We start from the raw sequence: 12,563 nt of genomic DNA, 5'->3' as shown, positions 1-12,563 counted from the left end.
TTTGATTTTATTTTTTATTACACTGTAGCACAGTACCAACTTATTGTGCTATATGTCTCTAAAATGTCTTGTGAGGGCCTCCAGAGTTTAATTTTGTTCATTATTTTGTCTGAGAGATATCTGAACAGGAGAGCTTTCAGGCAACAGCTTAAAGGCGTCAGGCTTCGGCATGAGAGAAAGTCAGGCTGTTGATTCAACACTCTTAAGGAGTGAGTGAACACATGCAAAAGAGAAGAATAGAGAATGATAGATGGGCTTTTGAAAGTGCGACGAGCCTTTGAAAGATTGTAATGGAAGAGCCTACGAAGAAAGGGAGAGCACACGTCAGGTCAACTCAGCCTGAACAACAATGATGGTTTCAGAGGGTGATAAAATGTTTGAAGCTCGTTATGTATCTTTATACACAAAATGTGCATGCATTATAGCCAAAGAAAGGAACTCTGTTCCCAAAAACTCTTAATATATCCGAAAAGTCTGATCAAAGTCAGGTGGCACTTCATTCCCACCTGCTCTCATTAGTCAAAGGTCGTACAGACCCACAGTGGTGCAAGATCCCACCTGTTTCTGCTTGCTGCAGACAGGTCTTTCTGGACACTTCAAGTACTTCTCAATACTCCTACGTACTAGTACACAGCCTGGAAGTCTCATCAGAAAAATACAAAGATAACTGTAAAATGTTAGCACTGCAAAAAAAAAATCCCAAACTTCAATATCTATGATTTTCAAGAGAACTCAACTTTTATTTTGTTTTCTATTACAGTCTAAACATGCTAGGTGCAAATGGAGAATGGGAATTCCCATAGAATTCCTTTTATTCAGCCTTCGTGATTCCCTCCAACGTAAAATTTAGATTAAAGATAGCTTTGCTCCACTATTCCCACAGACCCAGTGGTATGGAAAATAGATCAAAAATGGCGGGCTTTATGAGGAACATCTTTAATGTTTGCTCTGCTTTCATTGCTCTTGATTAAATGTAGCATTTTGAGATCCCAGAGTTCTGAGAAAAGCATAAATCATTCTCTCGCAGCTGCTAGCGTGCCTGGGGAAAACACATGCGAACTCCCCTCCTCCCTCCACTCTTTCTTCTCTATCATTATGAAGCCCACCCGTCTCATTGGTCCCTAAAGTGGGGAAACTAAGTAGTGAGGAGTAGTGTGTGCACGTCTATGTGCACTCATAATAGGGAAACCTGCAGGCCGCCCCTTATTCCAAGGTCCAGACAAACCACTTTTCGTCACACGCCCTCTAACCTTTTACATGGAAGGCCCCTCAGCATTAACAATCCATCAGCTACGACAGGACAAGATCAAGCTAAGGACGATCAGCCAGACAGCTACTGTCCTGAAACGATTACGGCTCACTTCTTCTATAGTGTCATCACTTAGAATGGGACTATAGGAAAAACTGTGATTGTGAATGTAAACAGAAAAGAAAAAAAAAGACAAACTGTAATACTTTGTCTGAAATAGTTATGTCATTTTTAGCCAAAATTTAAAAACCTGTGTCGTTTTCTAAGACAAAGTTTCTGCAGAGCGGCAGGAATTCATTAAAAATTTGCCTAAGAGTTTATGGGCGGGACTATTGGGGCGGAGTAAGCCTGCCCCTGCTTCCCAACATCCTTCTGTTTGCACTTTCTCCTGCTAGCTTACATCCCCTCACACCCCCAAGCTAACAACAAAAACATCCAACAATATCAAAGCTATCCAGCTGTACAGTTTAGATCCAGATTCCAGGTCAGACGAGGAAAACAAAGACGTTCATGAATCTATTGGTCTGTAAGTGGATGTATCAGAATGGAGCGTAACTGATACAAGCTTTTTCCAACTGCATTTTTACTTCTGCTCCTTATTCACAAGGAGTTATATAAAGAAGTACATAGAAATTCAATTTAAACATCATTTTCTTTTTATATGTCCTCTATCATCAGAAAAATGCTATAATACCATGTTAAAAACACCAAAAACTCAATTTTCATTGGAGTGGGTCTTTAAAACATTAATGGACTAATAAAAAGACAATTTCAAAGTAAAGCTTATAAATTTCCCATTGATATAAACCATGTCTTTCAATAATGATTTGTTAGATTGTTCCAACCTGAACTATACAAAAATGAAAACAAAGAATTTAAATCTGCAGAAGTTCTGCAAGTGTGCAGCATCTCCCTTTAAACAAGCCCTGGAACTTTATTTTTCAAGTAACCTGTAATTGACTTCAGTTTATTGATAAACAGCAGAACTGAAAGCAGATGTCACCGGACATCTTTGAAATCTAATCAGTCTTCTCAAGTTAAATTGAAGAAGAAAAAAAGCCAACATTAAAACATAAGTGTTGCTCTTTAAATGACGTGCAAGAAGTAGTTTAATAAACAGTAAAACACCTTTTTGGTGAGTTGTTTTAAAAATATTTCATGTAGAATTCATATCCTAGAACTAAGTAAAGAAAAATGTTCAAGACATGAGAGAGATGTGAATATCTGTTGGTGCTTTTAAAATCTACCACTTGGACTTGATGCAGAGTCAGAAGAGATCCTTTGATATGGACTTTTTGAGCCTAAAAAAAGAGAAAAAAATGGAAGGCGTGGATGAAATGACTTCTGGGATAAATCAAAGGATCCATAAAGAAAGTGTTGGTGATTTCCAGAGCCTGTCAAAGTCCCTAAGAATTGAGAAGACACAGAGATCACACATCCATGAACCGAGAGGAAGCACTAAAAGTAAGGCCTATCCGAAGTTATAACCAGATGCAGTCAGTCAAGCTCACTAAAGCAAAAGAGTACAGATAAATGGACAGAGTGCAAAGTTCTGAATTCACTCAGTCCACTGACCACAAGCTGGTAGAAGCACACTGAAGAGCTACACTTTAACTGAAGAGACAAATTGTAAAAGAATGTAGAAGTATTTGGTCAATAACACAAGTTTACCTCAACACTTTGTAACGTATCCCTGGTTATTAATGGCAGAGGTCAAATGTTTCCTGTAAGTCTTCAGTTGATTTGCACTGAAGCTGCTGTTTTGGTTTATTCTTCCATGCACATCTACTTCAGAGCTGTGATTTGGGAATGCTGGGATGTTTACTGGAAAACTCCGACTCCAGAACCTTGACATGTTTTTTTTTTTTGGTAGCCACACCTTTGTTGTCCAGGTGATGTGTTTGGGATAATTGCCATGCTGGAAGATCCAGCCATGTTTCATCTTCAACACTGGTATTCTCATTGATGGAAGGAGGTTTTTCTCCAAAATCTCTTCATACTTTATTCATCCTTTCCTTTATACGTATCAAGGACAAGATGTGTCCTCTTTGTAGAAAAACTGCTCCAAAGCATGATGCTCCCACCTCCATGCTTATGGTGTTCTGAGGTTGAACTCAGCTTTCTTCTTTCTCCAAACACAGTGAGTGGCCAGAGGATCCTATTTTGGCCTTATGGCCTTCTCCCAATCCTCCTTTGGATCACCCAGGTGGTCTCTGAAGAACTTTAGACGGGTCTGGATGTGTGCTGGCTTACACAGGAGGACCTTTGAAGCTCTACAGGATTTGAACCCATTCCAACATGTGTTAATGATGTGTTAGTGATATGTGTGATGTGTGAATAAACGTGTGTTAATGATAGATAACCTTCGTTACTGTGGTCTAAGATCTCTTCAAGTCATTGAAGAGATCACTCCTCTGAGTAGTTCTGTGATTTTTCCTCACCATTCTGAAGGTCATATGTTCCACCAGGTGAGATTTTGCATGGAGTTAAAGGGCTGAGGAAACTTTTCAGTGATCTTGTATTTCTTCCATTCTCTAATAATAGCTCCAACAGTTGATCTCTTCTCTCAAAGCTGCTTAATGTAGTTCGTTTCATCCCCGTCTTTTTTAAAGTCTAAAATCTTGTCCCTGGTGTCCTTTGACAGCTCTTTGGTCTTGGTCCTGGTGGAGAGGTTGCAGTCTGACTGTTTAAGGGCGTGGACAGGTGTCTTTTATACAGAGAACCAGTTCAAACAGGTGACATTGATACAGGTAACCAGTGGAGAAAGAAAGAGCATCTTAAAAAAGTTATAGTTCTGTGAGAAATATAATTATTGCTTGTTTGTAAGAGAGACAAATACTTTTTTTTGCACCACTATACAGATCGAATCTTAAAAAAAAAAAAAAATCAATGTGATTTCTTGCATTATTTTTAGATTCTGTCTTTCAGGGTTGAGGTAAGCTTAAGGGTAATGCTTCCTTTTACAGTACACTAATTAATAGGTATTGAAGTACTATCTTGTAAATAAAGCTTCACTTCATTGTGTCATGTATTCCTATATTTTTTATAACTTATTCGCTGCTGATTACCCCTTTTACACCAGAGCGTTAGCTCCAGTGTTAACATTCTTTCTAAAGGGTTAACCAAAAGGTGTAAAGAGGAACCCCAGTAAACTCAGGATTGCAGGAGTTACATGGAGTACGTAAAGTGACCTGAGTAGACATGGAATAATGAGCCCACAGCAGCTCTGACAGCATCTCCCTAAGACACAAGTTTAACCCAAAAAATAATCAAACTGTGAACTTTGAGAGTAAACTGAACAGTGAATTACAGATTTTAAAATCACCATTGGTAAATAAATTATGAGTTTTCACATGTGATACACAAGTAGTCCTCTTTTATATCATTTTAATTTAAAGAATAAGGATCATTTACTCTTTTACATCAGTCATACTCGAACAAAAGCTTTTCCCATTTGATGTTCAGATTGTGTTATTTTGGTTTGTTGGGATGGACAACCATTGGCACTACTAACAAAATAGGTGGTTAGACATGATTTCTCACACACACAGGGAATTTTGTCTGGTTTTATGTGTCACAGCTGACATGTTTACAGCCAAATATCCTAGTATGATTCAGGGCCTGGGCAAAACATAAATCCTCTCATTTTCAGATTTCCATTTACATTGGATACGTTCCTTTACTTTGCACTTAACACCTCTGCAGCTGTTACAAAGGAGGGAGTAACCTTGAAAATATATATTATAAAATAAGCCCTAAATAAATTAGAAATACAGCAGTAAGAGGTGGGACTCTCGAGGCACCTCATGATTCCATTTAATTCCTATTCAGGATGCAACAATCCCGTTATGAAACGATGATCAATGCATACCAGATCTGCATTTTTTTTTTTAGAAGTGCTTCCCTATATTACTTTTCTCCACCAAAGTTCACTAAAGAGAACTTGGAGAATAACATGTGTCGATTATTCTTCTTATAATATTTTTTTAAGGAACACAAAAGCATGGGACATCATCACCGATGCTGAAACATTATTATTTATTCTCAGTTAAAGAGGAAATCAGAACCAGAGCTCACTGAACAGAGGCCCCGCAAAAACGGAGGAACTACCAGATATAGCCACAAGAGACGAGGCTTAGCGTTTTAACTGAAGTACTGAATTAAGAAATTCATCTTTTAAGGCTTTTTGTGTCAAAACTACACCCAAAAAACCCTTCCGCTCTCTTTGGGGTCCAGATGACTCCAACCACATTTTGATGTGTAAATCCTTCTATGACAAATGTGGACAAAGGTGGACAGGACTTTATGTCTGCCATGGACATTAGTGAAACTCAAAAATAAATGATAAATAAAAGTTCAGCACACTGTCTTGTGGGGTTCAGATGACCCCACTTTTAATGTAAACAAGCCAAGGAGAGCGGAAGGGTTAAGAGGAGCAATAAAATGTCAACTTGACTGTAAATCAGCAATCAATATCAATCCTGAAGTAACCTTAGAAACACCTCAGTCTGCATTATTTAGACAATTCTTGTTCTCTCTGGTACATTAACCAAATACTGGAGATGAAACTACTTTTTGACTTTGCCAAAAAAATGAAGCAGCGAAGCACATCAATAAAAGCCAGAGAAATGAAAAACTAAACCAACCAAGAATAAGACTGATCATTGCAACGGTTGGTGATAACTATCCAACCACCAGAATGGGACAGCAAGCATAAAAACATACTCATCACACAGTGCAGTGCTCCATAAGCGCAGGCTGACAAACATTATCAAAAAGCTTAGAGTTCTTCAGAGGTAATGCAGTCAGAAAGCAAAACCGAATAAGGAAATAGTCAATTAAATTATGCTTAAAAATGTTTACCTGAGTTTCTGCAGTCGTCTCCTTGCTGGGGGACTTGAACAGAAAACACCAGCAGGTCCGGAGCCAGTAAAGACTCAGGTTTACGGATCTCATTCAGCCAGCGACTCATGTAGAGCTCTTTAGTGTCAGACGGCCCCTGAATCAGAGGAACCAGTTTCTCCTTCACCCCTTCTGCTGAACCTAAGAGAATTAGACATACACACTGAATTTCAGTTAAATTTAACTACAATGAACCTGAATTCCAATGAGCTTTTCATGCAGCAGCATAATCAAAATATAGCTCAAAAGATGATCAGAGTGGGACTTAAATTCAAATCTTATTACCATTTTTGAGTTTTTACAACATATTTTTACCAAGTATTTGTCAAAAATCTGTCATGAATAACACAAGTCGTGAATGGTTGGAAAATGAGCATCAAGCACAACTTACAAGACTAATAACTCCATTATGTGAAGCATGGGTGGCTGTGGGGGGCGGTCAACCTCTTATTGTTAGGTTGTGGGTTTGGCTCCAGCCTCGACAACTCGTGAGCCAAACTGTCCTTAGACCAGACCCTGAACCCCACATTGCTCCTGGTGATTACAGGTTAGCACCATGCATGAATGTGTGTGAATGGGACTGTGACTGTAAAACATTTTGGGCTTAAATCAAGGTTTAAAAAAGCGCTATATAAATAAGCACACATGGGAGAAACGAAGAAAGAATGGCTATAGGATGATGTCATGAAATGGGCGGCACCCACACGCAGCGGCAGGCGGAGCTTCAGGAATCAAGATGTTTTACTTCCGGGTAGGAAAAAACTCTGAAAAAAGAACTTCTATTTCATAAATAATGTGTTTTTTAGTGTTCCAAAGGTAACATATGATCATATATATGGATATAGTTCACTCTGAAAGGCCCCTTTACGCCAGTTTTCCCCTTGCATGGCAGCTCTGCCACCATCAGTGTATGAATGTGTGTAAATGTGATGTCTCATGTCATTTGGTCCTTATTAAGAACAACAAGTACCATTTAAGAACACACAATTTACAATATATGGGTTAGAGCAGGGATGGGCAAACTGCGGCCCGTTTACCGATTTAATCTGGCTTCCAAACTGGGATAAATTATACTGATAAGAATGTTTTTCCCTGTAAATCTGTTGTCTATCCATAGAAGGTACACTGCAGACACATTGATCTTTGTTTAGGAGCAGAAAGTTATTTTGCATTTGAAGACTTTGTTGTTTTTTTGACCGTCACTTGCATTTTCAAAGTCGGGCAGTCCTTTTCCGATCAGTTCAACAAACATGAACGCAGCATTTCCCAAGTGTTTTCTTTAGGGACATCGATCCATCAATGCTATTGGCACTAAAATGGAAACAAAAGCCACACTTTTGAAATAAAAACTCTAAATGTTCTGTTTTAAAATATAAATATTAAATTTCAATCAAAATGAAAGCATGTTTTTCTCCAGATTCTATGTTATTTCTTTCTCCCATGAGGCGAATTATCAAAACACTCCGGTGTTCTGGTTCGGTCCTTCTGTCAAATTTTAGAACCTTTTGTGGCCCACAAGCCAAAACGTTTGCCCACACCTGCATTAGAGACTATTAGAGAAGAGAATTCCTACCTCAATGATCTAATGAAAAATGATCTGAAATATTAGGCAGTTTATAGTTTTTCTAAATAATTACACATTTTCTATGCTGCCTTTTTATAGTAAAGTGTTGTGTGAATTATTAACTATATCTTAAATTTAGCTGTAGTTCAAATGAGAAAATAAATATTTTTGTTACAATTAAACTAAAATGCTGCAGTCTAACATCACATCTTGGTGAACAATTAGCAAGAAGATTTCTGTTTTGTTTGATTAAAAAAGGCATGGCTAAAACCAACTGAAAGATTATTAATAAATAATAAAATACAATAAGTTTAAATAAAAACAAAACAAAATAAGAAAAAAGAGGTTAATATTGAATAGAAGACAGACTGGGATGGGGGAGGGTGTAAAAGTATGAGTTAAAGAAAATAAAAGAAGAGTCTCGTTTGTCTCACTCTTTCCCTCCTACACAGGCAGTAAAGTTTTAACAGGGCACAGCTGTACACACCTGGGGTCCTGGCGCATACTTTTACAGCTCCCACAGTTCCCGAGGCACATTTCACCATCGCACGGCTGCAGAACTTCAACTCCACATTTTGGACCAAGCCTTCGAGAGTCGGTGACGGGCCTGGATATCTCACACCTAATAAAAAAAGAGAGAAAAGCCGTGAATATGGACTCTGGCAGGTTTAAGAATCGCTTCTGTGGCTTCATTGAACAATGATCGGCCTCTAATTGTTCTTGACCAACCAGGTACAAAGACAGGAGAGAGACAAGCATTGCTTCCATACGAGTGCTACAAACCAGCAGAAACTGGTCTAATAAGTTCATATTGCACAAATGTCACAAGCAGAAACTGGTAAAGTATTTTCATTAAGCCAACATTTGAATCTTGAGGGAGTTCTTAATGACAAAACACAGAGGGAGAGGTAGAGCTATGAGCTCTTTGCAATAATCCAGAGATCTGTCTAAAGGACGTATCACTGGTCCCCAACCCATTTGGTGTGGATTGGTTCTGGTGCGTGGGACAGCTGGCAAAAGGCCACAAGAAAAAAAAAAGTGTTCTGTTTTATTTATTATTTTTATTCTAAAGCAAGTTTTATTTTGGAAAACTTCTTGATGCATGTCAAGTTACTCGATCACATGGCGAAAATACATCTGCTACTTTCTTAAGCAGCTCCACCAATCGTTAAATTGAAAACCCCAAGTCAGCAAAGTTAACAAGAAAAATGTATTTAGAAACGGAATAAAAATCTTCAACTTAAAAAAAAGGAAATTGGCAATTAACAGACAAAAACGAGAAAGTATTTTCTCCAAATAAGGATTTCTTGTGACAGACCATAATAATAATAATGCATAATATTTGGCAACTGGCTGTCTAATGTTAACAGGGTGCTGCTCATAAATTTGATCAAACAGTTTATGGTTATATTTACAAAATACCAATTTTAGTGACCTGAAATAATTTTTGGACCACTGCTTTATAGAAAGTAAACAACACTCCACCTACACACCAACAACAGGATGGCTCAGCAAAGAAGATCCACAACATTAGGGTAGAACCATTGTTCTTTAATCAACTACAAAAACCATGACAACAAAATATCCCGATGGAGAGGAATCGTCACAGCTTAGAAATCACATTTTAATAGCGAGAAATACGACTGGGAAGTGAGAAGTTTGTGCTAAAATTGGAGCTAGCAAGTAGCATGCTGATTTTATTCCCACATGTTTACGTGCGACCAGAACAAAAACTGATGGAGGTTCATGTTGCCCACATGTAATATGTGAGGTTCAGATGCAGATTAATGCATGTATTTTAACTCCGTCCGAGGCTACATGTTGCTGCGTATTTATTTATTTATTTATTTTTTAAAGGAAAGTAATAATTCACACGTAATTTATTAAATATATCCTGCCAGTGTTGAACATATTTCATGGTCACATAGACTGGAGGAAGCCCATCTAGAATCTGAAGCTTCCACTTTCTGCCATAAACAATGAAAAGGGGAGCAGATGTTAGGGAAGGAGCTGTCTATGCAAACATAAGTAATTATGTAGTTTCTAAGTTTTTCTTCATGATGGTAGATTTTTACAAGTGGCTGCTTATCTAATTGTATTTGTATGTGTTGTATGTGTAGGGTGTTTTTTTGTTCTTTGAGGTGTTTTTAATAGGAAATGGGTTTTGTTACTTCACTTTGTCAAGTTTATCAGCCAGTCATGTCATTAAACTTCATCAATCCTCCTCTTTTCTAGGCTTGGGTAATAAATACTTACAAACTCACTTCTATAGATTCTGACAAAAAGGCAAAATCTGTTCATTTCACAGCAGAGCGTTACCTGTAACACTAGAGAAGATGCAGTTCTTGCACTCTTTACAGCTTAGATTTTAGAGATAATAACAATGTAAATATACCACGACATCAATCATTTTCTAAGCTTTAACTTGAACCATAGTTTGTGAAAATCAGTAAAAAAAAATGAGGGACCTAGCCTGATTTTTGTGGTTGATAACAGCAGGACTTACATTGAAACAGCTGCTTTTTGTTGACGCGACTCAATGCATAACAATGGCACCTGTGCGTACATCTCTGTCTATTGGAGCAAATAGACAAGGATATCCAGTAATATATATCAATGGGTAAAACTCTGCTCTCTTTGGGGTCCAGATGACTCCACCCACATATTGATGTGTGATTCCTTCCATGACAAATGTGGACAAAGGTGGACAGGATTTTATGTCTGCCATGGACATTAGTGAAACTCAAAAATCAAAGATAAAAAAAAGTTCAGCGCACTCTCTTGTGGGGTCCAGATGACCCCACTTTTAATGTAAACAGGGTAAGGAGAGCGGAAGAGTTACAGACAGAGGACTCACCTATAAAAACAATTAAGTTATTCTGGACCGAGATGACAGATATTTGAAGGAGGAGGAGGACATGTATGTCACATGTTCTGTCCATCTGTGCCCATTTCTGAGACACATCAAGATTTTTGCCAAGTAACGGGACATTAGCCGACTGTTCTGATCATCACTGGATCATTGACATTTGCATCAGCTCGCATGACATCAATTTATTTCACTTTTTCTTCCACACTTGTGAAGCTGAAAGTAACCTGAACTTTCCATCAGCACTGACAACTGAAGGAGATACTCGGAGGAGTCCAGAAACTATAAGGATCAAGAGTATCTACTGATATGTTTATATTAGTAGAATACAATAGAAAATACTTTATTAATCCCTTTGGAAATCCTCAGGGAAATTCAGGAAATGTGCCCAAGATAGTTTAAAAAAAATCTCAAAATGCAAAGATTAAATATCTTTTTTAAGAGAACTCCCTATCACCATAACATAAGAGAACTCTCCATCACCATAACATAACCTTCCCTTTTTAGATTTAAATACTAGTTACATTTATTTACTACACACAAATCCCCCTGTTCACCTTTAGAGTTGTTTACAGTATATGCCCACAACTACCACAAATGTTTGGGTTATTTCTGTGATCACACAGAGAATAACACGTCTATAGTAATCTCAGCTTCCTTCTCACACTGGAAACTAAATAATTCTACAGATGATCATTTAGGCTACATTATGTGAACAAACTCAAAACAAATGTCTCCTACACCATGTACGCATAGACCCTGTGACCAAAGCACTAAAGGGAAAGCACTAGTGAAGAGTGAGACCTGTACTCTCTAACAGCCCTCATGAGTCTAGAAAAGATTGAGTTGTTGTAAGATCAAGCCAGAGCAGAACATGACAGGGGCCATTCCCTCTCCTCTTTGATAAATGGGACCGGGGGTATCACTGTAACATATCCCTGTTGCCCACGTAGTGGTGCAAAAGGGCACAGCGCACCTGCTAGGTTGGTGGTGTTAGCATAGAGGGGGGGCTCCTGACAATGTTTTGTCCAGCTGTTGGACTATAAAATTGTGGTCTGCACAGGAAGACTGAGACTTCATGGGTTGGTCAGTTTGTCAGCTTGAACAATAGTTTTCTGTGTCTAGAATGCTGCATGGTGCGTTTGTGTGTAAAAACAACCAGGCGTTTGTGATGGTCTGCTTCTGTGTGAATATGCATTACTAGTCAAGTAAAGGCAGGTGCAAGGAGAGCATAAACACAAGTTAGTGCCCTAAACCTATGGCTTTGCTTCAAACACCAAGAAGATAGCCCTGTTTGACTGCAGTTACCAAACTAAATCTAAAACTGAAAAGATTACATCAAAATGAAAAGAAAAGAAATTGGTAGGAAAAGGCAGAACAGTCGTGAAAAACAGAACATTTGTTGGATGTGTTGGTCAACATTCAACACCAAGAAGAGCTACAACTAAAACTCAAAATATACAGATAACTCGGAGATGGAGTGACCACCACCATGTAGATTATTTTTAATTTTCTCAAAAAAGAAGCCCTCATCTTATGAAAATGTTACCAAACAAAATTACTATACATGACAAATTTGTCGCGCAACAAATTCACCGCTACTAGTATTCCACTTGCTGATTAAGTCATTGAAAAGGTCACATCCCTAAAGCTGAGTTCCTGATTGTTAAATGCAGCACAGTGACCCGTCAAACTTCAGATGTTTAAATTTTGACCGCACTGCCCAGTTTGCTGCCCGATGCTCAAATCGCACCACGAGACTTCAGATCGCCTCATGTCGAGTCTGTTCCATTGACTCAACATTGAAACTGCCCGCCTCCACCGTGCGAATCGCATTCAGTGAGAATGCACCTTAAAGGTCGATTCATCCCTCAGTCACTGAAATGCATCACTACATGAAAAAAATGCCTACCATGACCATTGTGATAACTTTCTGCTGTGTTAGTCACAAGTGCATATGATTTTAAACGAGTGTGTGT

General features: G+C 38.3%; 1 protein-coding gene across 4 annotated transcripts in view; it reads right to left on the bottom strand.

Moving 5' to 3' along the window:
• The window catches only part of LOC112143843 (vacuolar protein sorting-associated protein 13B), a 292,951-nt gene that overhangs the window by 183,643 nt on the left and 96,745 nt on the right, over positions 1 to 12,563 (bottom strand). For all 4 annotated transcript variants that reach the window (XM_036216063.1, XM_024268054.2, XM_036216061.1 and 1 more), the window contains exons 18-19: positions 8,203 to 8,337; positions 6,113 to 6,292 (exon numbers count right to left, since the gene is read on the bottom strand). In XM_036216063.1, the coding sequence (XP_036071956.1) occupies positions 6,113 to 6,292; positions 8,203 to 8,337 (315 nt within the window). The remainder of the gene's footprint in view (positions 1 to 6,112; positions 6,293 to 8,202; positions 8,338 to 12,563) is intronic.

This window comes from Oryzias melastigma, linkage group LG16, assembly GCF_002922805.2.
Source record: "Oryzias melastigma strain HK-1 linkage group LG16, ASM292280v2, whole genome shotgun sequence".
NCBI lineage: Eukaryota > Metazoa > Chordata > Actinopteri > Beloniformes > Adrianichthyidae > Oryzias > Oryzias melastigma.
The sequence above is the reverse complement of the archived record's forward strand: the minus strand, read 5'-3'. Positions and strand labels throughout refer to the sequence as shown.